The following is a 26,682-nucleotide window of genomic DNA, read 5'->3' as shown; positions in this document are numbered from 1 at the left end:
CACGTCATTGCCGCCTTCGGCGGCCGCTTTACGAGTGCCATAGAAACAGTTAAACCCGACAATAGAGGGCAGCTACCCGTCGTGGCGTCTACGAGCCTGCCATAGCTCTCCGCTGACTGACAGACAAACGTATCTCTCTTCCTTATCCCCCGACTCCTTTTTTTCGTTTGTATGATTGAATGGAAACGCAAGACACTGGTATAGATTCGAAATCTCCCCACACCTCAGCGACCTGGTGAAGGTGACGTATTAGTGCGCGGTTGTAAAGCCTCGTGTCTTTCGAACACTACATCTCCCTGTACAAAAAAAAAAAGAACTGTCATTATCGCTTCGGCACTGTCTAAGACACCAACTACTTCAGTTTGCTGTACTCTCTGTCAGGCGTGCAATGTCCTCGCACTCTCGCCACTTGTTATAGAACCCTCCCACCACTGTCCTCACACTTTTCCTCACTCGAGCTGTGGGTGAACCTGATGACCAGCGGTAGCCTGGACACCCAGCAACTACTGGTCTCCTGGGCAGAGGTCGCCAAATCGTCACTAGTGCTCCTGGACTGAGGAACCACACCCACACCTCTGCGAGATAAGGTTCTCTACTAGTACTATTATACAGCCAATATTTCAACTTGCCATTGGCGAATGATTGGAACAAAACCACCAGAAGTGTTGCTCTGTTCCAAACACTGATCGCTTACTGTGTTTCTCGCGGTAACCCAGCCCATCTGCGAAGCAGAGGCGCTACACAGGAGCAGGAAAAAAAAAAAAAAACGCTCCGAGGCGAGGTTTCTGCGGTTCCTTTTGAAGTCGGTGAATGCGTGGAGACGACGTCTGCAGGGATCTTGGCCGATTAGATATGCGCTGTTTCTTTTCCACGCCACAACACGTATTTGTGTGCACAATCCATCAATGGCCTTCCTGGCGACAGACCTTTACAGCAGCAGCAGCAGAAGGCTGTAGAGTCGGGGAAGCCGTGTTACGAAGACGAAGGGGTTACAAAAGGAAAAAATAAGAAGCAACAGAAACTGCGGGAACAGGCAGTTTTGTACACTTGCCCTCAGCGCCGCAGCCGCGAACGGCTATCAGGAGCCAGTTTAGGAGGACGTTGCTCTTAGTACTGGGCGCTGTACACTTATCTCTGTAGGCAGGAGACATCGTCGACCTTACTACGTTCAAGTCCTTTCCATTCCTTTTTTTTGGTATTACTGTTTTTTTTTTCCTTTCCTCGAGTCGTCATGCTCCTGCACTGCGACCCACGGTGGCAGGGCACTTTGCAAGTGCAGTGTAGGCTCGATATAGAGTTACAATCCAAGACATGGCAGGCTCAGAAGGCAACCGACTCGGTTCGCCGCCGACAGCTCGCATGATTGATGCGCGCATTTGTGCTCTTTTTCCCCTGTTCCCTCTTCCCCTCTCGGCTTTTAAAGTCCTCGAGGGCTGCAGGTTTCAAGCCGCCGCGGAGCGGCGCGTATATACGCTGACTACACGGTGATGACGTCGTTTCCCACGACGGGCCCCACACGCGTGTTGTTTTCGAGGGCTCTCGATTTCTGCTTAGCCGGGGAATCGGGAGACCAAAGTGCCCACTAAACAAACAAAAAGGCATCCGCTCTCCTGCAAGCACAGAAGCAGTTCAGTCGCTTCAAGCTAACACTTCCCCGCACCGAACCCCACTCCAGTCTACCCCAACCGATAGCCTGTGAAATGCCAATGTTACTCATAACCTCGCATCATCAAAGCGTGTGAACAAAACCTAGACGTTTCCTCTTCAATTTCCCATCTCTGAGCTGTGGGAGAACCACATGACCAGCGGTCAACGGGAGGTCCTGATTCTTCTGGCGACTGGGCAAAGGCCTCCCGACCGTCCCATGGATTCCAGTACTGTGGGACCACTCTCACAGAACAGATCAACGAATGTTTCTGCCACCAGCGGCAGAAGTCATCATAATCATCATCACAGCCTATCTACGCCCAGTGCAGGGCAAAGGCCTCTCCCATACATCTCCAATCATCCCAGTCCCGTGCTAACTGCGACCAATTTATCCCGGCAAACTTCTTGATTTTATCTGCCCATCTAACTTTCGCCACTCCCTGCCACGCTTGCCTTCTGTAGGAATCCACTCTGTTACCCTTAATGATCAACAGTTATCTTTCCTTCACATTACATGTCCGGCCCATTTCTTCTTAATTTCTACTATGTCCTTGACACGCGTTTGTCCCCTGACCCACTCCGCTCTCTTCCTGTCCCTTGACGTTGCACCTATCATCTTCCGTTCCATTGCTCGCTGAGCCGTCCTCAATTTAAGTTGAACCCGTTTAGTGAGCCTCCAAGTTTCTGCCACGTAGGTGAGTACCGGTAAAATGCTGCTGTCATACACTTTCTTCTTAAGGGAGAATGGTAGGTTGTCATTGTATTGCAGAAGTACTGCAGACCTTATCGCAAGATCAACGAGCACGTTACCCCCTCGTTGGCTGGAAGAATGTCGATCAACGGGGAAGGTCCAAAGGGCAGAGGCGGCAACGCCAACTCACCTTAATCTCCTGCCTGGTGACAGAGTGGTCGGTGAACATACAGAGCCGCTCCAGGGACAGTGGCTTGGTCTGGCGGAACTTGGACGCTAGGAGCATGCAAACGGCGCCGGTCAGCTGGAGTTGGCACTTCCGCACCGGTCGCACCGAGAGGAACCTGTCCAGACAGTTCATGGCCAACGGGTACACTTCGGGCCGGCACAGTTCCACCTCGCACACCTGCGAGAGAAATACGCGCCGCTGCCATCAGTGACGACAGGTGCAGTGACGTCAGTGACGCCCAGTGACGTCATTCAAATCGCAGTGGCGCGACGGGCGTAAAGGATAGATTTGGGACATGGCGGGTAACAGCGGAAAAACTGGACGAAAACACCAAAAGAGATACACAAACAAGCGTGTCTCTCCCTTTTCGTGCTTTCGTCCAATTTCGGCGCTGTTACCCGCCGTGGAGCAGTACCAAATAGCCCAGCTTACAACACTCCTAAATTTGGGACGTTTGTTCCAGGACACCCGGTGTTCTTGTGCCATTCACGGGATGTATACATTGTACAACAATTGATGAATGATCGAGAACACCGAAAAGTCGGAAGACGACGTCTGGAGACAAACTTATGACAAAAACGTACTACAGCCTAAGCTGTCACGTATTATGACCATGTAGTACAGTAAACCAGCGGCGAATAACCAACTGCCACGGTTTGCTGTGGACCTCGCGTTCAAGATAAAGCGAGATGGAGGTAGGAAAAAATACCCAATACAGGGGTGTATTATGTTATAGTGTCCATTGCTAAGATAAGCCTAATGTTGGCCCTACCAACGGGAGTGCGATCAGCTGATCAGCTTTTGTTGCTAGTCGTTATCGAAAGCTCCATTGTTCACACAAGTCGTGTGGTTAAAAGGAATGTGCGCCTGTGTATAAACATAAAATAAGCAAGTTTGTATAAGTAATCTCCTATAAATGGAAGGCCTCGCCTTGGAATGGAACTGAAGCTCCGTGCGTAGCTTCTTACTATTCTCAGGCGGGAAGAGCAGCGTAGTCTCGCCACCAACTATCACTACAATTTAACTACGCGCTTAAACGAAGGGTTGCAGTGCGGGGGGTTGCGTGAGAACGTCGCCGTGCGCCCACACAGCTCCAGAAGCAGCTGAGAGCGTATAGCGGAACGCTATTACGTGACGTGATAGCGGCGCGAAAAAACAAAAAGAGGAGCAGAAAGTGCTGCTGTGGCATCTTCCACGTGCACGCGCGTATATCGGGTCGAGATAAAGCAGCCAAGGCGGCGGCTCGGCCGCGTAGTCGCCCCCACCTGCTGACGACCGCAAGACTAGTCTCTCGCGGCGTGAACTTCAGAAGCGATGATGCGCTGATCCGGCTTCCCCTTACTTATCCTTTTTTATTTTGTCCCTGCGAAGGTGCCCGGGCGGGCAAGGTTGTTACGTGAAAAAAGCTGCGCACGAGGTTCAGCAAGTTCAATTTCCCAGCCTCTTTTTTCTGCTTGGGCGTGGGCAATCATCGCCTCGGATGGGTTTATTGCCTCCGGCTGCGTACAGCCCACGGAGCAGGTAAAACGTTTGTCTATAACAGCGATTTCGCCTTCAACCAGCTACATCCGAAAACTGCCGAAGCATACTCGTTCCAGACATGTCGGATGCAAAAGCGAAGGGCTAAGACTTCATTATTCCGCAGTAGTTTTATTCAAATCCCGCTCCGGCGGGGCAGGATAGGGCTGAGAGTACGAACGCTGTGTTATAGACAAGCCTTTTACCGGCTGTACGCCTTAGTAGCAGCCCTTTGTAAAATCAAGAGGCACAGAACAAGTTGGGAAACGTTGCTGTACAAACAGGCAAGCATTGCCAACTATTCCTGGCGTAGGCGTAGCACGTTTCGCGAGTTATCTTTCCTTGCCTGCACGACTTATTGCATTGATAATCAGTATAGATCATTTGATTCTTTAACCATTGGCAAACGGCTTGGAATGTCAGGGACTGACCTGCGCATGAGCAGTGAGCTGGTCCTGTCGATTGGGCCAATTAAATCAGCGCAAGAGGATAAGATGGAGGACCAAAACGAAGGGAGGAAAAAGAATAAAAGAAAGGCAGGAATTTTAACCAGGCCTACTTTGCTATCCTACAAGCGAGGAAACGGGGAACAGCGCGAAAAAAAGATGAAAGCAGAAAAAGGGGAAAGATAAGCACAGAGCGTAAAGAAATTTGCCCAGCATTAACACCCTATAGACGATGAAGTTCAGTGATTCCCTAAAAAGAGTAGTCTTCTGTAAAAGTCCGCCGTTTATAGAAAGCACACGAGTGCTTTTGTCGCACCCATATATTTACGCCGATGGCTCTGTGACAACATTAACAGACTACGAAATAATGTCTCAATGTTTTTTTTTTTTGTTTCTTTTTTGTGGACGATAATCATGTGCTGAAAAGTGGACTGCAATCGACTGATTCAGCACCCCGTTGTATGCGAGGTTTTACTGCTTGTACATAGTTCATTTGTCGATTTCATTGTCATTTGCCATACCTTTCATATTCGTTCTTTTCTCTTTTTATAGCCAGTAACCCCCCCCCTTACCCCTCAAGTGGGAAGTAGCAGGCCGAAGATCACTTCCTCAGGCCGACCTCTCCTCCTTTTCAATAAACATTTACTCACTCCCTCTCTCTCTCTCTGTTTCTGCCGGCGCCGTTGTTATACCACGAATGTCGATGTCAACAGAATTCAAGATGGACCATCCAACCACCTCCACGGCTACAGAACTTACCAAGACGAAATTGCTGGAGAAAGGTCTATAGGCTTCTCAGAATGTCTCAAACAACGGCCTGCCTGAGACAGCGTGGTATTGTCGACAGATTAATTCCAGAGCGAAACTTGAAGAAGGGAAGCAGAGAATTGCGTCAGGGGTTACGTTCTAAAACGCGGCGGCAGCGTGCGCGGAACCGCGACGAGGCGATGCTGCACCGCGGACGAGATAAAGAAATGCAGTACAAGAAACAATACGAATTTCATTTTGCGATGAAGCTTAGTACTCTACGCTGCTTTGATATCAGACTGTTATCCCGATCACGGCCTTTTCCCGCCACTGCGTCGAGTACAAAAAAGAAATGCAACGAAACAAGAGTGAAAAGTTGAGAGAAACGCGAAAGTTTCGTGCAATCCAAAGGAAAGTGCGTGCAATCGATCGGTCAAACTTTCGAAGACCAAAATCGCAAACGGAGAACGAATTTCGTGCGACGATTTTTCGCGCGCTAAGTAAACCCATCAACGAACCACGTAAATGTACACCGACACGTGGTTTCCGAGGTAAACGTTACTATTGTACTCCTTCATGATCGATGCATGTATTGTGTAATCTCGGAGAATAGGACCGTCACTTTTTGCGCGATATTCAAGCAGCCGTTTCGTCCCCATCAAATCCCAGCTTCGCGCAAGCGCCCGGTGTGCGGAGATCGACCAACCGGTCTATAAGGAATTCCTTAGTTTTTTTTTAGAGAACGCCATTGGACCCACTAAGAGAGCTCCCGCTTCAAAACAGACCCAAAACTTCATTATAACGAAATGTTTTATACTCCTAACTGATATGCATGGATAACAGATCTTGTTCGCTTTTAACGAAGTATCGTTTATAACGAATCCAGTTCCCTGTCGCCCGAACTTCGTTATAACGGAGGTTCATTGTACGCAGATCGTAAGTCGATAACGTCCTCGGTCGTTCGTTCGCCGTTTGTTCGAGCGGTACAAAAAATACGAAATACGCAGTAATTCTGGCGTTACGGGACTCTGCTCCCTGGACAACAACACACTCGACCATCCGTTTTTGTTTTCTCTTTTAGCTGCGCTAGTGTTCTCCGGCAAAGGTGTCCAACAAGGCCAGCCGTAGAACGAGAGTGAACGACGCCCTTGGTTTCTCTGATCTGCCTGAGGCTACTCGAGAGCCGAGATTAAAAGAGAGAAAGAGAGAGAGAGGGTGCAGAGAGCAGACGAAAGGATCGCCCTAAAACAATGCTTCCCACGAGTGGTGGCGGGCGACGAGCCTTATCGCGTCCCGCGAGCTTTCTCGGTTTCGCGCGCGATCGGACACAAAGCGCGCCTGATTCCCTGTCGTTCTTGCGGACGATCAGGAGGGCACGGCAGCGGGAATGTCATCGGTTCTGCCGATAAAACCGTCGCCGTAAGACAAAGAGAAAGCCCTCCGCGTGCCCCTTTTCAAGGAGCTCCTCGGCAGGCCAAGATTAAGGAGAGAAAGAGGTTCGTCCTTCGAGATGTCACCTTTTTTAGTGCGAAGGCACTTCAATTCTGCCTGCATATCAGACAAAGTTCTACTAACGGCATCTCCGTCGATAAGGGGCCGGCTAGGCCTAACGTACCATTAGGCCCAACGTAACGATTTAGTGTCTATGTCGTCGAGCGGTGCCCGAAGCTTGACGTAGAATTAATTTGACGTTGCTTGGTAGGGTCGTCAAGCTTGACATCAAGGCTGCCAAACGCTAAGCCTAAAAAGAGGCCTAACGAGGGTTACGGCTCACAGTAATAATGGCGAAGGGAAGGAAAAGACACAATGAGAAAACGATGATGATGACGCTTTTGGGATCGCAGCTAAAGCTAAACAAGCGAATGTTTCCTTTGCAACTCGAATCAAGCTTGCAAAGAGAGGCATGTACCGGTGCTGGTGTATTCAATAATGCTTTATAAAATGTGTAATGAACTCAGTCATGAGTCAACGAATCAATTACATGAAGAGGTAGTCACAATTAATCCGGAGTCTTTCAATACGGCGCGTCTCATGCCCCAGGTGTAGGTCGGCGACTAAGACCCCAAAATATGAATTTTGAATTTTTCACCACTCAATCACCATGCTTGGAAGTCCGCATAAGTATGTTATTTAGTTTGCTTCCCTTACCGCGTCCTTATCGGTTTCCTCCAACTCCTGGGGAACTAGGGAACGTACCAGAATGCTTCCTCCAACATAGCCGTGCCAGGGGCATATGATTGCATAGTTTCGGTTTAGCTTCGTCTGCGCATGACGACTCGCCTTAGCCACCATGCACTGCCCGCCGGGCTGTGCTGCAGCCTTTTCACATCCGCAGCATTAAATGCTTCGACTTCGATCAAAACCAAGCCAAGTCAAACCAATCCAAACATAAAGGCAGACGACCTCCCACGCACGACAACACCAATGACGCCGACACACTGCTATAATTCGCGTCTCAGTACAGAGCTTGATTTCATTCGTGATAAGACAATCATCACCACCATTATCATCGTCATCATCTTATTTTAGGTCCACTGCAGGGTGAAGGCCCACTCCCATTTACTTCTTATTGCTTCTATCATGTGTAAGACCGTAGCTACTGAAAACTTTCCTTTTTTGTCTCCGTTAGTCGCCTAATTCACAAGACAGTGATAGCTAGTCGTCGTGACGGAGTCTGGCTGCCTTCCTTATCCATATACGTTCCGGAATGTAGACGACAAAACAATCGCGCTCTCTCTGCGAGATTCACGCAGCCGCAGGAACTGCGAGGAGCCGACGAAACGAGACGAGCAAGTTTCTCGAGGGGGTCGGTAGACAAGTCGCGCGTGCCCGTCTACTTAGAAGGTACAGAAAGAGTAGCAGCAGCATGGCACTGCGAAGCGAAAGAAGAAGCAAAAAAAGAGGAAGCACGAAAGGAAACAAAACTGAATCGAAGAAGCCGGGAAGGTCAGAGGAGTATGAAAGAAAGAAAAAAGAAACGAGTCGTCGGGCCTCCTCTCCGTTGCGGTTCTTCTGGGTTTTCAATGTCCGTGTTGTTTTTTTCTTTCTTGGTTTCCAGCGCCGCGTCGCACCTGCCGCCTTGAGCGGCCTTCGCTGGGTGCCGTACAGGTTTTCGGTAAATCGCCACGCGCGTTGCACCTGACTGGACTCGGTAGTCGCGGTCGCGAAAAAAGAAATAGAAGAAATGGAGAACAAAAAAAAAAAAAAAGTAAGCAGAGCGCAGGAGAATACGATGAAGAATACACTTGCTACAATGATATTAACTCATGCGAGGCAACCAGGGGGGACATGCTTGGCGTGTCAATTGTTTCAAGCAGGTACCTTCTTAGCCTGTTCATCTCCGTGTCTCTAAGCTGCTGAGCTTAATTATTTCCCCTATTCAGTGTTTGGCGACACCTTTTGCTTTCATTTTTTCATCGTGATTACGAAGCGAGTTGTTTTTAAGGAAATGTTTCAATCTTAGTGGAAAGCGCATTGCACTAACAGCGATTTTTATCGCAAGAACTCCTAGTTGCTATGGGGAGGACTATGCCGTTTAACGAGAGCGTCTGTGCAGTTGTATTTGCTTCCGATACCAAAATCTACCTTTTTTCTGCTTTATCGGATTACGTAAATTTGTATGGTGGCTACTTTCGGGTTTCGAACATGCGATTACTGGACAACGCGTGCAGAATATTTTCAGCTTCAAACGTTGGCGATATGATAACGACACCTCTAAAAAGACTGTCTGAGGCATAGTGGTTGCTTGCTCGCGAGGCTCTCTCTCTCTTAGATTTTCAACTTTGCACCCCTCCGAAATCGTTGATAACAGTGTATAAGGGCCTCAAAACGGATTGCACACTGTCCTCGAACGTTGAACTTGAGTCGACTTCTAAAACGTGTATTTATATCAAGAAAAAGCTTTTTAAATAAATAAAAAAACTCGCGAGAAAAGAAGCTTCAGTAGTAGCTGTATGATACAAGCAGAGGTCCACCTAGCGACCGAGGAGTATTTATATCAAGAAAAAGCTTTTTAAATAAATAAAAAAACTCGCGAGAAAAGAAGCTTCAGTAGTAGCTGTATGATACAAGCAGAGGTCCACCTAGCGACCGAGGAAAAGGTCCCCGTTCGACTCATGGAGACGATGAAACAATTAGTTAAAGAGCCAGACCAACAACCTCAGCAATGAAGTGAGCTAGACCAGAGCCTTCTGTGGTATCCTTCGTCGCAGAAAAAGTGTAGGCGTAAGAGGCCGCACCCAACGGATATCTGGGACTTATCAGGTTCGCCTTCCGGCCTCCTTTTAGTCTCGTCTAGGGAAAGAACAGCTTGTTTAAGACGGATTCGGGGCTGTACGTGCAGTTTGTTCCTCCTAATTACCCGTCACCCTTCGTTAAAAGCAATACTTTGTTTAAAACGAGGTTGCTGTGCTCAGTATGCAATGCAGCAGAGACCATGGCATACTTTGAACTAAGCGAGGTTTCGAATAAAGCGATTTCGTTATACGGTAACTGACGTCCCCATTTGCCTAACAGGTGCTCGATAACCCGCCCGTCTCGGGCTGCGCGTTCATTTTAAAAGTACAGACAACCGGTTTTTTGTGGTCTATATTTTCTTTATCCCAAATGAAAGGGCCTCTCTTAAAACACCTTAACACGAAGCGGTTTTGCTGATAGCTTCCTAGAACTTTTGAATTCGCAATTTTTAGACCTACCAGCCAAGCGTGTCCCGCCGAAAGGAATGCCGGCAACCATGACACTTAGCCGCTCGGCAACATACTTTTAACTGCACGTGAGAGATCAAAAGAGGTGCTTAAAAACTTGTCCCCGGCTAAAGCAATAATAATGTGCCTATTCCTGCACGCGGTTTTTGAATCACGCGTTGAAATCAACGGAATTCTTCGGACACGTACGGTAGTGTAACGTTTAGACACTACGTGGCGCCACCATTCGGACTTCCGAAATTTTAGTGCAAAATTAAAACTATTTCCGCCTGTTTATGCAAAAATTTCTTACGGTTACCCCACTATACAACACGCCGGCTTTCAAATCAGCTCCAGGACACGGACTCCACAAAAATCGGCTGTCTGTCCTTTTAACGAACAACTACGAAACCCTTTAACGAACAACTACGAAAACGAATTCTTCGTGAGGCGGGCGGCTGAGACTTGTGGGCGCAGCTTCCCATGCGGGAAGCGTCTACCCAGAGAGCGATAAGCGACGCGGGCTACCAGCAGCAAGAGCCTCCCACAGACACAATCCGCACTTTTTCCTCCCCAGTTTGCGGTTGCTATCCGCGCGGGCAGCAGATCGCGAAAACAGCTTAAATTGACGACGTCTTCCACGGCCAACGGCCCGGTGCTAACGTCGGCAACCGACATTGATCTCTCTGCCAGCCGTCCCGGGCGGTAAGTCCGATGGCTGTCTCATTTTTATTCCCTTTTGCCAAAGATTGCCAACCTTGTGTTTTTCTTAAACATTATCCTACATCTATCTGCGAATTATTGCGCAGAAGCGAGTCTGCGACCACACGAGCGGCAACCGGGGAATTTTCAACGCTAAAAAATGAAGGAAAGGAAAAAGTGCGGACTTGGAAAGGTTATTTTTCCTCGACGGAGGCGTCCACACAGATTGCACGTTGAACTAATCTTTAAACTTTCCGCGCCGAGCATACTGAGAAAGTTTTTTTAAAAAAGGCAGCGAAAAGCTGTGGTCTGTGTAGTTAAAGCTGGTGTGGAACTCGTCAGAGTAGATTTTAACGACGTACCGGCTCATTTTATGTTTCGTTGCAGGCTACAATAAATCTATCTCCCTAAAAACGTGCGCTGCACTTTAATTAACCGATAAACCAAGACGGTCGTTAATGAAATTATGTAAACAGTAAGAAATACATTCATACTTCATTAGAGGTGCCCAATGCAGCTAAGACACGCTCGCGGTGCGAAGTCGGAACGACCACACTCGAGAATAACTGGTTAATAAATGGGAGTTGCAAATGAACCCCGTTGCATGATGCAAGCACTCTCGCAGGCTGTCATGCTGCATTCTCTGTGATCTCGCAATGTGCTACACTGAATGTCGCGTGCAAGGATTATGCGGAAGAAGCACAGAGTACGCAAGACCCGTCAGAAACGAAGTGCATGCCGGCGGTGCAAACGTCATGCATTTTGTCGAGCCATCCGTGAACTGTGCGCTTCCTCGCACACAAGTCTTTGGATTGTCTTGCCTTGGCATGCGTCCAGAAATGTTTCATTCGCTTACACTTGTTTCTCTCTGCGACGGGTACGGCACGTTTAGCTCCTGATCTCGAGACGCCCGTGCAGAAAGTGGCTGTGTAAATGCAGGAACTGTGGCGTTCTACAAGCGTTGCAGCACACTGTTCTGGTCGCGTTAAAAATGACAGCTCAGCTGTCTTACCGAACACGCAGACATCAAGACACGGTGGTAATTATTGAGTTACACAGGGTGGAAGCTGGTGTGCGGTGCTATCGCACGATGCGGGGCAGGAGACGAGAAGAGAAAGTACTGACCTCCAGCATCCAACGTCCGACGATGCGCCGCATGTTGGTGGAGAGCTCCTTTTGGACGCAGGCGAAGTAGCGTGGGTTGATGGAGTACCTCTCTTCCGACCTGAGCAGGTTATCAAGCACAGCGGCGTCGTCGAAGATGACCGGGTCCCTGTACGAACACACGGGACCCTGGCCCTCGGGCCGTTCCTGGAAATCCACGTCCTTCTCGAGGCACAAAAGCTCCGCCATGCCGTCGACCTCCGAACTCCTCGTCGCCGCCTCCTTTCTCTCCGCGAGCTTGTCCTGACGACAGCGGTGACGGCTGCTAGGGCCGTCTGCGGTTGCAACAGAGAAAAGCCGAAGCGACGAGACGCCGAGCTTGAGGACACACGTCTCTGCAGATCCTCGAACGGCTAGCCTCGGCAACTCCGACCGCACACCCTCTGGCGCATGGGACAAGTTCGCCGCTTGACTCTGTTCTCGGCTTCTGTGTATTGTAAGGAATTCGGGGGCAGGTGTTTTGCGATGTCGTGACGGTTGGCAAGTGGTTCCCGGCACGGCGAGCACGCGGTGGGGCGAGAAGCGTGCACTTGTCGGGTTTTGCGGAGGAGGCGATGCGAGACCGACACTCGCCAACCGTCAAGTGACTATGAATCGCGCCGTTCCGAGTCGCCTCCACCATCTCTCCACGCCCTCGGCTCCGCAGAGGGAGGGGCATGCTCTGTAAGCGTACTCTACGAGGAGAGGGGCGAAGACGGTGGTGATTGCGCTCCCGCTCTCCCTCCCTACCGGCTACGTGATAACCTCCTCGCCCCGCGGCTCTCGCACATCGCGCGGCGCCATCCACCGCACCGCAGTCTTGCCCGGTCTGTCCGTCGGGAAAGTCGTGCGGCTTGTTGCTGTGTGCTCTTGTTCGGTGCCTCCCCCCCTCAAATCCCTCCCCCGTTCCTTCTCTACCCCTCCCTCCCTAGCTGGCTACCGGGCCAGTGGGTTAAGGATCCGCTTTGCGCGCCTATTGTCTCCCTAGCGCAAGCAATGCCCGGATTATCCGTAGCGATAGCGAGCGGCGACGGACGGAATGCATCGAGCTCGCGGAGCCCCTTGTTACGCCTGGCTTCGATGCCGTCGCGCGCGGACACGTCCCTATGGCCTGCCAGGTCGTGAAGCTCGCTTCCCAAGGCGGCACTGTTGGCGGAACTGACCTTACACGAGGTGACGGTCGCGTTGCTCTGCTGGCGGTCACGGAAGCGGCTTCTGTGGTCGTCGCTTCTCTTGTTACGGTACACGCTACTGCGGTGGGGAGCGGTCTAAGCTGGCTTAGGCCTAGCGATAAGGTTTATGGAAGGGTTGTTGCACTGTGGTTCGGGGTGTCTAAAGTGTTTGCTCTCGCAACTTCGGCATTTTGGCGCTCACCGTGTCTTTTCCACGAAGTTAGCCTTAAAAAATTCCAGAAAATATCAAACGAACGTGGCGAAGGAGTCTTGACAGTAGTTACTCCCGTTCACACGAGCCGCAAGCAAATTAAGTAAACAATACAGCAATTTGTGAGCTCATACTGCTGTCATTTGCCACTGGAATATCAGATACGAGGAAAGAATTTAGATGGAGACGTATACAGTACGTCTCGGCAAGTCGTGCTGAAAAAAAAACTCGCCACCTTTCTCTGGTAAATTTAAGTATGTATCGGCTCCACGCACTGTAGCCCGGTTCCCAGCAATCGTGAGCAGATACATGCATTAAATTATTCCGAAACGCAATTAACTGAACGCTTTCGTTCGAACGAATGGTCAGAGATGCATGTGTGGTCGAACCGAAACGTCATCCACTTTAGGGCTAGTTTGGGCTAGGGTTAGCAAGTTAGGGTCTCGTTGTTAAACAGTCACATCGACCGAAATTACTTCCGTGTAGCATTTTTAACCAGTTTAAATACTCGTCTTATGCGTAACTCAGCAACTTCTGCATGATTGGAGACACTGCCAACTTTTCCATTTTCTTTGCTGGATGATAGCGTAAGGCTGACTACAAAGCCATGTACAAAATAACGTCACCTTGTTTGCCGCTGCTGTTCATGGGTGGGAGATGTTGCAGTCTGTGCTGTGACCTTGATTACCCGCAGAAACCAGTCTGTTACTGCATCTGTAAAGGAACAATAAAGGGAACCGGGCGACGTCTGATTCCTGGAGCGTCCCAAACTTGGCAAGAGTGCTATATTTTGTTGTCTTTTGTCGATCGCTACAAATGCTTTGTTTCTCTATTTCTGCAATAAAATCAAGCAAACAAAAAGAAACAACGTTGGCTCGTGCCCTGTCATTTGTCATTGTTTTCATTGCGTATACGTATGCGCAAAAAAGAGTGAATGAGGGCCGATCTGGCAAAAACACTTTTTACGTGATAGAATGGCCCGTGATTGACAAGGTTTCTTTCTGGCACCAAGCTGAACTGGGTGTTTCGTGCTTCTTGCATGAACCCACTCGGATAATGCTCCTGAGGAGCTGAACTTGACTGGGAAGCGGAGAAACGGCTACCAAACATGGAAGGAGGGGGGGGGGGGGGGTTGCAAAAGCTTCGATTTTTCGAAGTTGGGGGATACAATTCAAGAACTGCGTCAAGACAAAAGAGGTGACGTTTGAGTGAGTGATACGTGATGACATGTTGAAAGGTCTACTACTGCGTGTAACAGCGGCCATAGCTATAGCAGAACCACGTTATAGTGACTCCGGATATAGTAAATCTCCCCGTTATAGAAATGGAAAGGTTGATCCCAAAAAGTACCTCAAAGAAGTTAACAACGAAAGCAGGCCAACTCATTACAGCAACCATCGGCAGCTCGAACGACGTGTGTTGGCAACGCTGCAGCCGATGAGAACGTCGGATCCGGAATTCGCATTGATTGCCCGTTAAAAAGGCAGCACCAACAACGTCATTATCGTCGATATATTGAGATAAAATTACGACAAATCCTTGCAACCACTGGCGTGGTTTTACTTGCTAGCTTTTATACAACTGGGTACGCGATGACACGAATTAATTCGTTAAGGGGTTTAAGGAAAAATAGGGGTGAATAGAAAATGCAAAGAACAAGTACAGGAGGTGGAAAAGAGGAAAACTGGAAAGCTACATAATCATTCAACAAATGTTAACAACATTGGCTCGTAAACGTTTCTATCGGTATGCAATTATTAGAAAAACAAAGGGTTTCATAATTTCAAACCGAAGCAAATTAGTACGGAGTACAAAAACATCAAGAAATAATAAAAGTACCTGTCCAGCCATTCATCGTTACATAATTCCCGAGTAACATGTAGGTGCAGATAATCAAAACAAACTATCACAACTGGTACACATGCATTGCGGTCAGGAAGGTTATTCTGTTGCGTGATAGCTCGAGGAAATGCCAATGAATATCAATCAAATTGTACAAAAACTGGTTAACTACGTGACGACTGACCTGACACGAAAAATTTGCCAGGAGGAGAAATCAATTTCGAAAACAGTGCAGAACCGCAAGCATACAAGCATAAACGTTTGTTCGTTTCTAGACTACCCCAGAGAATGCGACAGTCTATTAGGAAACTTTGCTCGGGAGGGATACTTTGATGCTAAACTTCCCGAATGCCGAAAATAAATTTATTGCTCGTGTTTAGGTATAATAAGCGTTTCGGCCTGTTTCGAAGCAATTTTGGTAGCTCAGTTGCGTATTTGTGGTGGATCCTTTAGTTTCGAGTCTTCTGCCTTGTCACGTCTAGTTTAGCACTATCATGAGGTTGTACTTGTGAGCTCAGAAAAAAAAAAAGAAAAAAAATCGCGTATTGGTGAGCTTCGAGGTAACTTCCCTCTTCGCATCCCATTTTTGCCGAGTCTGTTACAATAGTCTCTTACACAGCTAATAGGGAGTTTTAGTATAGCGGAAAGCACCACTTTAGCGCGCCCATAGAGTTAGCGGGCACGCTAACCGTAGCATAACGAGGCGCTATCCGTTCGCGATTGCGGCCCGCAAAACGTTAACGCTACAGCTAAAACGCTATACTAAAACTCTCTAATTTCTCAGTTCCCATCGCCCAAAGCGACCTGCGTGGCACCTTCAACCTTCGGGTTAGCTCTGAGAGGTTGCATTGAAAGCGCTACTGAAAAATACACATTTCAAAATTAAAGGAGAAAACTTCCTTAGCAATTAATAGCGCTTCGTGTGCGCTCATAACGGTTCACTCGAACAAGCCTGTGAGGACATCAATGAGCAGGAGCAAGTAACAATAGCAGTAATGACCTCCGGAGTAACGCGATGAAACCAATTATGTCTGCTTTTTTTTTTTTTTTCTAAAAGCAGAGAAGTGCAGTACTCAAGGAGAAGGGAGGCAAGGCAAGAATTTGTTCCTTGTAGTGCCTGAGGCCCCCTACGCATGCGCGGCAGGAAAGGAGGGGGAGGCGAAGAGGGAGTGCGTATTCAGGCTGGTTGAGGCTGGTGTTGCACTGAAGCCAAGTGTTGGAGAGGGGAGAGCGGAGAGAAAGGAACAAGTGCAAGACGGGAACGACTCCTTCTTAGGGGTTGGGACGGGCCGGCCACGCCGCCGAAATTTTACAATTTGGAAGCCTGGCGAGCATGAGAGGAGAAAAAAAAAGCAGGAGGAGTAAAGTAAGAAGGAAAAGCTCAGGCTTTCCGCGTTTCCAATTCTAAGCCCGGCTTCTCGGCTGCTCCCTCTCACCCCAAATCGCCGCGGAATGAAAAGCAGAGGGCTCAGTGGAGCGCCCTGGGTTCAGGGAACTGCGCGGATCGGAGAAGCAGCGCCACGAGTGAGGCTGGCACATGGGCTTGGTTCGGGAAGGGAAAGGGAGGAAAAGGCAGGAACTTTGTGGTGTTGTTTGCGACGAGTTCGAAGGAAACACGAGGAATGCGCGGGGGGAATGCCTGGGTGGGTTCTACGGCCGTTGTGTTCGGCAGGGTTGGTCGTCGTGCCAATGACTGCACGTGGTGCTTGACGCTTATCCCCGCGCAGATTTTTGTTCAGTTCCGCCTGTGTTCCAAAAACCTCCCGCCTGCGATCATGAGACAACTTAAAGGCAATAGCATACCGGAAAGGGGGGGGGGGGGGGGGGGAGACTTGTTTGAATTATTTCTGTGTGGTCAAGGTGATAACCTGATATAGAAATGGCTCGTAGAAGAGAAAACAAATCCTAGTCAGCTACCACATTTATTATTTTTTTGGCCCCTATAAATGTTATTCAACAGCACGTCGTCCTCAAGGTAGAATAACAACTGGCTTGCGAAAGTCTGGCGCTCTTCACGCAACTTTGGCGCGTCAACTGATTGTCAAACCTTAACAACGAAACCCTCGTCATAACGAACCCCATAAAACCTTGTGTTGTAACGAAATTGCTCTATCCGAAGTCCCTCTTTGTTCAAAGTGTTTTATGCATTGCCGTTTCTCATAGAGAAAAAGGCGCCTCGGCGTTTTACGAAGTATCTCTTATAACGACACGAATTTCCTGACCCAACGACGTCATTGGAACGAGTGTTACGGAAAAGGACATAGCTCCTCGTCCAGCAAATCCCGATACTTCATAAAATGCCGCCAAAAGGTGCTGCTTCAGAACTCTTCAGTGTACTTAAGAACTTCAGAAACCCCAACTCAGTAAAAAAGCAAATCTACGTGAAAAATCGCTAAAGCAGTAAAAAAAAATAAAGGTCGCAAAATAGAGTTAGCTGGCCCATATAAGAACAAGTATTGCCTGCGGGAAGTATTAAAATATAAAATTGTTGAAATTGTGAATGCAAGCTTTCGAAACATCGCATTAACACAAAAAGCCAACCAGTGCAGTAAATACTTATCGGCAGCACACGGTCCTCGAAAACCCAATATACCGCCAGATGCACAAGTGCACATATTCATTCACGGAAAAGTTTGGTGAGTACCCAAATGTCCGTGCACGCAGCAGGTATTCCCCGAAAAGTTTCTGTGGTGTGCTGCGTGTTTTCTGGCTAAGGTTTAAGCACATATCTGAAGTATGTGACTGGAAAAAAATATCTAGAATGGACTGATCGGCTTTCCGTGTGCCATCACAGCGGACATTCATTCACTCACTCACTCACGTCAAGTACTTTTGATCCACTCACTAACTGAACTATTCTCGAACTTTTGATGCACTCACTCACTCACTCACTCACTCACTCACTCACTCACTCACTCACTCACTCACTCACTCACTCACTCACTCACTCACTCACTCACTCACTCACTCACTCACTCACTCACTCACTCACTCACTCACTCACTCACTCACTCACTCACTCACTCACTCACTCACTCACTCACTCACTCACTCACTCACTCACTCACTCACTCACTCACTCACTCACTCACTCACTCACTCACTCACTCACTCACTCACTCACTCACTCACTCACTCACTCACTCACTCACTCACTCACTCACTCACTCACTCACTCACTCACTCACTCACTCACTCACTCACTCACTCACTCACTCACTCACTCACTCACTCACTCACTCACTCACTCACTCACTCACTCACTCACTCACTCACTCACTCACTCACTCACTCACTCACTCACTCACTCACTCACTCACTCACTCACTCACTCACTCACTCACTCACTCACTCACTCACTCACTCACTCACTCACTCACTCACTCACTCACTCACTCACTCACTCACTCACTCACTCACTCACTCACTCACTCACTCACTCACTCACTCACTCACTCACTCACTCACTCACTCACTCACTCACTCACTCACTCACTCACTCACTCACTCACTCACTCACTCACTCACTCACTCACTCACTCACTCACTCACTCACTCACTCACTCACTCACTCACTCACTCACTCACTCACTCACTCACTCACTCACTCACTCACTCACTCACTCACTCACTCACTCACTCACTCACTCACTCACTCACTCACTCACTCACTCAGACTCTACGCCGGCACAGAGCCTCAGAAAACTGGACCAGTTTGTTTTTCGCATCCCAGCGGCAACAGACAAGTGAAAAGGTCGCGCAAGATGCAACAAATAGCCAAGGCAGGACCGGGTCATTAGTAAGCCTCCCGCGTGCACGGGGAGCCGATGAGGGGGAGTCCATCTACGGCGCGTTCCCAGGAAGCCAACGTGGGAATTCGAGCAGCTGAAAGGACAAGGCAGAGCAGTGACGTGCCTCGGTCACCCAGGACAGTCCGGTGACAACGGCCACGGACGAACACTCCCGAGGCAACAAGGCCGTCGTACTCTTCAGCACTAGCTTCTTCTCTTCACACCATCACTGCCCTCCATATTCACATCAGTTACATTGCGGTAACTACGGATGACAGATTAAAGCATTTGTGGTAGTCGTCCCCGAACCTCGAGGTGCTCTAACGGCCTTGTGAGCTTGGTGGTGTTTGAGAGAGGCGACGGCCCGGTCGGCACATAATAGTGAAAGCGTTGTCGCGGACTATCACCGCCGCCCTATCTGTGCCGCAGCAAGGCAGCGGCTAGGGGGCAAGAAACGGCACACACGGAGAGATGTTACAACCCCTCTCTCTCCCCCTCGCGCCCACAATGGAAGCGGAGAAAACAACTCGGCGCGGCAGAAAGGGATGAGAGAGACTCCCGGTCTAGTATCGGCGTCGGCGCGCCTATCTCGCTACCTGTAGCAACTTCTTGATTAGACAAAACTCTCACTGCTGACACGGCTGTTACGGCGCGGGGCACTCGAACAGCGCGGGGGGAAAAGCGAATGATACCTGCGTGCACATGTGAGCGTACAGTCCTCTCTTTTTTTTTCCCCTCTCTTAGTCGCGAGGTTACATTAATCATGCGTAATGCTTCTCGACGGAATGCCGCGTGGGGCTTGCTCCATTTGCAGCCTCCTCGAGCACTCCTCTTTTCCCTCCACACACGCACACACACACACCTCCCTTCGGCTTCGCTTTCAGATCTTTCACTAGCGTGATAAGGACGTGGAGACAGCCAGAATACAAAAAAAGGTGCCTTTATCTCAGTATTCCTTTTTTTTTATTTATTACGTATTGCCTAAGAGGCCCATGAAAAGAGTACAAAACTGTTTCATTTGAAAGAACTCGCCTTTGGTAGCTCACTCAACTCCATTCCAGCACTGAAAGACATCTTTTCTTAACTAAAAAAAAAAAAAACAAAAAACGCGAGGAATGATGACTACCCTTCAAATTTCGCGCCACACAACGTCGACAGTGACGTTATCGAGGGAACACTACATTTACCACCCCTTCCTAAAGGTAGTTGAGAGAAGCGCGAAAGTTTCGTCCAATCGAAAGAAATTGCCTGCAATCGATCGCCAAACTTTGAAAGACCCAAATCACAAACGAAGAACGAACATATGCGACGATTTTTCCAACGATCCAAATGTATACCGATACGTGGTTTATGAGATAAAGGCCTACTATTGTACTGCTTCTTCATGACCGATGCGTGTATCGTCTTATCTGGAACCGTTCCTTTATCGCGATTTTCAACTGACCGTTTCGACCCAATGGTCGCGCCGTGTGTCCATAGATCTTATCAGAGCATTTCAGTCAACCAACCGGTCTATGGGGAAATGCGTTAGTTTTTGGACAGACGCCGCCGATCCCACTAAGAAAGCTTTCGCTTTAAAAACATTGCTACGAGTGCGTGAACGGCACGTCAGCGTTCGAGCGATCCGATCCGACGGAACAGGAGGCAACACTTTAATCGCATTGTGATGTTTCTTGCCAGTGGGTTTGGTAGGCGCCTGATAATCGCACAAACGGGACCATGTGACGTCATAAAGGACCCACCAAAACGTGGCTGGTGAGCCGCCACTGTTTCATATGTCTTCCTTAAAGGTGCCATGACCACAAAATGGAACTTCGCTCAAGATGAAAGAACGAGGCCAAGACGAAAGGACGAGAAAGAGCTAGAGCACCTGTTTGATCAAATTCAGGCTTTGCGCTTCGAAGTTGCAACTTGGGTACCAAGAGCGCAGCAGTGCAAGGCTGCGGATTAGTCTATAGACCACTTTTGAATCAACACAAAATCGGACTGGTGACATAACCTCCGTGTCCCCTTTGAGGTGAACGAGAGGACGCTGAACACGCGCGCGTGTTTTGTGTTTTTCCACACTTTTCCTCGGTGTGAATGAAATCGCGAAGCTCTCTACGTGCGAGAAATCTCAGCATAGACTTTTTAGGCTCTTGGAAATGAAAGACAGTGCGGTGCGGGGTTTTAAAGCCCTTGTGGGTTTCCTGAGAGATTCTGGACTAGACCCCAGCTTGTCACTGCCTCTCTCGCTAATATTTTTCTGTACATGTGTGTGCGTGTGTTCGTCTGGGGGTTTGTCCTTCTTTCTTTCTTTCTTTCTTTTTTTTCACTATTACGATCTTTTTGGCGTTCAACCTTAATTACATGCCCACCAACCATCTGAAGTGGCAAGCCCAGCAGACCTCTTTGGTCTCATCAAAAACTTATCTCTCCCTCTCAACTTTCGCAAGAATGTTGTTCACACACGCGTTCGTGTCTGTCGTTTCCAGCCAAAAGAAAGAGCGAAGAGAGAGGAAATGGTTTCATCGAGCCGACAGAAAGCACAAATCAAAGGGTATGTTGAAATCAATCTCAATGAACTTTGAAATGAAAAACGCTCGCTATAACGAAATCATTTTATTCGAATTCTTGCTTCTCGTGAAGTTTGATCCCAGCTACGTAGCAGGGAGATCAACCATTTTATCCATTTTTTACGATAAATCGCTTGTTACGAAGTCAGCTTTCTGTCGATGGGACTTCGATATAACGATAATTGACTGTACTTCGTATATTTTATTTTATTCTTATTCTGGGGTCCCACGGCAAGAAGTGCCTTCAGACGACGAGGAAAGGCTGCTTTAGAAGTTTCTCACTTTCCTTGTGAAGATTACGTCAAGCCAAAGGTAGCCTCCGCTGCTCACCCCGTTGCCTGCAGCGCCATACCATCGAGAGCTATATAATCTGGGCGACCCGACTTGACCACCACTTTGCAGCAGCAGTCGCAACTGAACGTACGTGCCTGACCACACCATTCCCGCCCAACGGGTTCGGAGTTTATTTTGCAAGCAGTAGTTTTTACAAGTGTCCGCGACTGCTGTTGCTACCAGTGTTGTTTTCTTTTAAATTTGTGCAAGCATGACTAGTAACGCCGAGCTAGCAAAGCGAATTGAAGAGCTTGAAAAGAATTTAATGACAGAGTAACGCAAGTGCATGGTTGACGATATTTTAGTTAATCTGAAATTAAAACTTGAAGCGGACTCGACCCTGACAAAGAAAACAGCTGATAACAAACTGGGTGAACTCCGACGCAGCCTTACTTTCGTAAATAAAACGATAGAAGAAATGACAAGGGAACGGGAACAGCTAAAAGCAGCAAACGAAACCTTGGTTGCACGTAACCAGCAGCTAGAGAGAAGGGTTGCTGACATGGAGCAGTACTGAAGAAAGAATAATGTTGAGATTAAAGGCGTTCCAACCACTAAATGTGCAGACTGCGTGAAAATTATACAAGCTATTGGAAACAAGATCGAATGCCCTGTGTCCGAGTCCGATTTGGATATTGTACACTGTGTACCATCCAAGGGTGTCACAAAGAATCTGATCGCTCGTTTTCTTTCGCGCACAAAAAAAGGAGTTTGTGATGAAGGCACGAAAGGCCCGCCTAGAAGCAAAAGGCATTGGGTTCCATGGCACGGAAACAACGCAAGTTTATGTCAATGATCACTTGACTCCGAGAAACAAAAGCCCGTGAAAAAGAAAGACCTGAGAAACAAAAACCCATGCAACTCTTCTTCTGCGATCTCTTAATCTCCTCCCGATCAGTGAACTCGTTTTGTACAACTTAGTAATAACCGCTCATAACTAGCTCAACAACAATCATCCTCTATATGCAATAGGACGAACCAATCTTACCAACTACAACAACACGTGGTTTTCAATGCGAAATAATTTCTTGCTTCCTCCACTTCGTACGAAACCCGGAAGCAGTCGCTTGAATTCATAATGATAAGATTGTGGAACAACCTGCCCCTCCCCATAAAAAGTCGAAACCCATTACCATCTTTTAAGAGATCACTTAAACGTTTCTTCTTGAATAGTCCTTCATTCACTCTCACCCTGTACACGTATTAAAACGAGTGTATATTATTCGGGAAGCTGTGTCTCCAGTTGACCGCCGCTGCTATGTGCGTTGCGATTTTATTTTTTGTCCATCTCAGTGCAAGCGCTTTGCTTGGTTGTTCCCCGTTCTGCGTTTGTTGTGTAAAACGGATTTACAATAATTCTTTTTTCATGTATGTTCTGTTTGCTTTATCTGAGCTTAACAAATCAGTCTAGGCTGTTTTGCTGAAATTCAACTCCTTCTGTTGTATATTTCGACATTGTTGATGACCAGTGACGCGTCTTGTTTTTTTAACCACCACCGTGTGAATGTTTGGTCGAATTAGTAATGAATGATTATCATCGCATTGCGTTGATTTTCCATGTCCAATTAATTTGTGAATAAAACTACATTATATTTCTGTTTATTTAATCTGACTGCGCATGTTTTACCTGTTCTCACGTATTTTTTTAACAAGAGGTTTCCCCACAGTGATCAACTATGGGACCTCTTTCCGTATTCCTTATCAATTTATGTACTGTATTATATTTGCAAGCTTGCGGGGACAAATCGGCTGCAATTAGCACAGGACCGGTATAATTGGAGATCTACGGGAGAGGCCTTTGCCCTGCAGTGGGGCAAGACAGGCTGATAGTGATGATGATGATGATGATTATATTTGCAAACTTCCTAACAAACTTCGAACTTCAAACTTTGCTGTCAAGTCTTTGGCGGGCTTGAATTAAGCCTGTTTCTGCCAACTTCGTTTTCGCACGCGACATTGACCAGCGGTGTCAATCTAGCTTGCCGTGGAAGGTGACGAATTCTGTTGCAGTTCTGTCGTGATATCTGGCCGAAGGAAAAAAAAAAAAACTTATTGTCGGCTGAAATAAGTTTTCGCCCCCTCGTTCTCCTTGACTGCGTTAACAAAGAAGACTCGGAAGCACAGAATTTGCGAAGTTCAAGAAGAATCACGTGCATATCCCCGTCTTCTCCAGTCGATTCTTCCACGGAAGGTCCGATAGCCATCCGTATCTTCTCGGCCGCATACTGGCGGGGAGTGACGGCATCTCATGCGGACACTGTTATCGGACTGGGACGACGCAGGTTCGAATCCCAGTGGGCTTATTTCTTTTTTGCACCGAAGCTCTGGTGGAAAATTTCACGTTGTTAACAAAAACCCAAGCAGGACCCAGCAGCTATATACGCCTGATTATCTTGATACATGCGCTCGGCGTCTTGTCTAAGACGCCGAGCGCATGTATCAAGATAATCAGGCGTATATAGAGCTCAGTATTCGTATAAAGAAAACACCACAAACAAGCATCGAAACGGCATTAAGGATGATAAGGCACCTGTGAACAATGAGATCCCCCCCCCCCCCAACATGTGTTCCTGGATAAGATTATGTTTGCAGATAATGTCTACGCAGGACTAGTGTCACTAAATAGAGCAGTTCTTGCCCAAGACACCGAGCGCATGCGTCAGGCTATGCAGGACCCAGCGTTTTCCACTAGAGAAGCCGAGTGCAGGCGAAAAGCCCGCCGAAATGAGGAGAGAGAGAGAGAATGATCTTTAATGGGAACTGGTGAGGTCAGCCTTTTTAGGGACAAGGCTTGCTACACCAGATGGGGGGGTGAATACAATGATGAGTGGTGAATATAAGACTTAAGGTCTGCGGCAGGAAGAAGAGAAACAAGAAACGTTAAAATTAAACGAGAACCAAGATAATGCTGCTAGTAAAGTCCGGACATAAAAATACAATTGAAAAGAAAATCGTTCATGTAAACGCTGAAGCAAAATGCAAATAAAAACGGCACAAAAAAAAAAAACAACACCAACCCAAGAAAAATAAATAGATGAACACCACAGCACGAAAGACTACAATCATGAGGCACTTGCGGTGTGTATGATCTAGAGAGATTTGTTTAGTTCAGAGTCTCGTAGGAACCGGAGCAGAACTTTTGTACCCAAGGTACTGTCAGCACTATTGGCCCTGGGCCCAAGAAAATGACAGTATTTGTCGTGGTCTACATCAGCTTCGCTAAACATCCACTTTCGTAGGGCGGGAAGGTGTCCATATTTTTTTCTGTTACGAATTTTGCGAGTATCGATCTAACCCACTGCAGAGAACCACACTTCACGCATAAAATTGAGCTGGAAAAATATCAGCGGCAGGAAGCTTTATCCGGGGGTTCGTCTACGGCGAGTCCGCGTTAATTCCAACCATCTGCAGCTCTTTACGGCACATTGTCTGAGGTGCAACGCTAGGGATAACAAACAGTAAACGGTTCGTCTTCTTACCGTACATGTATAAAAAACAAACGGCTCACCTGAACACCCCAAATACGGGCGCCGGATTAACGGCATGAAGAGCACAGCCTTCGGGTCCATTTCTCGCCACATTTCAATAATGCCGCGCCACCATCTTGGTTCCCACTCAGTGTCCAGGGTGGCTGAGAGGTCATTAATTACGGAAACTCATTAATTAAAGCCCGATCACCGCGCACGTTACCCCGAAAGGGCGCCATCTGGAAATGCTGCCGGGCGCCCGTCTCAAAGCCCCCGCGCGCATCACGACTCAGACGCGCGGTCATCGGCGCCAGAAGCACGACGGGACAGGAATGGCATCACGGAACAGTCCTTGAAGGGTTTCCAGTCGAAGACAGCAAACTAACGGGCCTATTGGCGACGCCGCCTACAGCAACAAAGCATCCAAGTTAGGAAGTTCGCCTTCAATAGCGCATTCGATGAGCTGATTGAGCCCGAGGGCTTCAGTGGAGGCGAGGTCCAGGAACTCAGAGACGCTGATGTGCGCAACGACTGTGTGGTTGAAAGAAAGTGGCGGAATGGAGCAGGCTTTTGTGTCTCAGGGGTGTTGATCAATCGGCGGTGTGTTGCGTGGTTGGTTATGGGCGCTCGTAACGGCGGTAATGGTTTGTCAGATCATTTGTAATAACAAAAGCAGACAGCGTGCGATCCGTTGTCCTTGGGGGGGAATGCGGAGAAAAGGAAGCTCTCTGAGAGAAAGGCGAGACGTTCCTTCTGGCGCCGTGTCGGGGAAATAGGCCCGTAGATGGGCACTCGGAGTATGAACGCATTTCTCCCTCAGAGAGTCCCAATTCTTTCTCGTCGAGGGCCAACAAAAAATGGAAGACGATACTCTTTCGCATGAGCAGCTGTTCAACTGCTGGTTGACCGCTATCGGGTACTAAGGCGTTTCGTCTTTGCCGGAGCAGGCAAAAAATAAAGAACTTGTGTTTTCATGTCATAGGCCCAATGAAAACCACATGTATTGCATGGATATCTATAGTGCAGTTTGTTTATGTGCATTACCGTTCAGCTTACAGCACAGTGTGTGTTTATATGCGTTCCCATTTAGCGATGCGGCCCAACGAAATGAAGGAAAGAAGTAGAGTCTAGTCCACTTATAGCAATATCCAAGTGCCAAGGAAATCCCATCGCTATAACCAATAATTGATGTAAGCGGGTTGTGAAATAAAAAGACGGAACAGAGCTCAAAACATTTCATTCGCATGCCAGCAAGGTCGTACTGCTACTAATTTGCGGAAAAGAAGCCACAGTCGGTCACCTTTGTTTGCCGCGTGTGAAGCTAGCGCAAATCTTTTCCAACAGCATCTACAGGTGCTTTACCTAGCTGAGGTAAATGTTCTTGGCGGAAACAAAGTCCCCGAGGGACTGTGTCCCGCATTGGGCCTCCTACGAAGACGCTACCTGAGTAGGCTGCGCAACCACGTCATTAGAGTTATCACTGTTGCCCTTTTGGTGCACAATGTA

At 48.1% G+C, this 26,682-nt stretch overlaps 1 protein-coding gene across 4 annotated transcripts in view; it reads right to left on the bottom strand.

The window, feature by feature from the left end:
- Positions 1-26,682, bottom strand: part of LOC144142524 (G1/S-specific cyclin-D3-like) — a 429,137-nt gene that overhangs the window by 60,278 nt on the left and 342,177 nt on the right. For all 4 annotated transcript variants that reach the window (XM_077674105.1, XM_077674104.1, XM_077674103.1 and 1 more), the window contains 3 exons: positions 13,815-13,902; positions 11,788-12,101; positions 2,529-2,744 (listed from right to left, as the gene is read on the bottom strand). In XM_077674105.1, coding sequence (XP_077530231.1) covers positions 2,529-2,744; positions 11,788-12,101; positions 13,815-13,836 — 552 coding nt within the window. In that variant the 5' untranslated portion in view covers positions 13,837-13,902. The remainder of the gene's footprint in view (positions 1-2,528; positions 2,745-11,787; positions 12,102-13,814; positions 13,903-26,682) is intronic.

Source organism: Haemaphysalis longicornis, unplaced genomic scaffold (genome assembly GCF_048455015.1).
Source record: "Haemaphysalis longicornis isolate Haplotype H1 unplaced genomic scaffold, Haemaphysalis longicornis Haplotype H1 scaffold_6, whole genome shotgun sequence".
In the NCBI taxonomy this organism is placed as follows: domain Eukaryota; kingdom Metazoa; phylum Arthropoda; class Arachnida; order Ixodida; family Ixodidae; genus Haemaphysalis; species Haemaphysalis longicornis.
The sequence above is the reverse complement of the archived record's forward strand: the minus strand, read 5'-3'. Positions and strand labels throughout refer to the sequence as shown.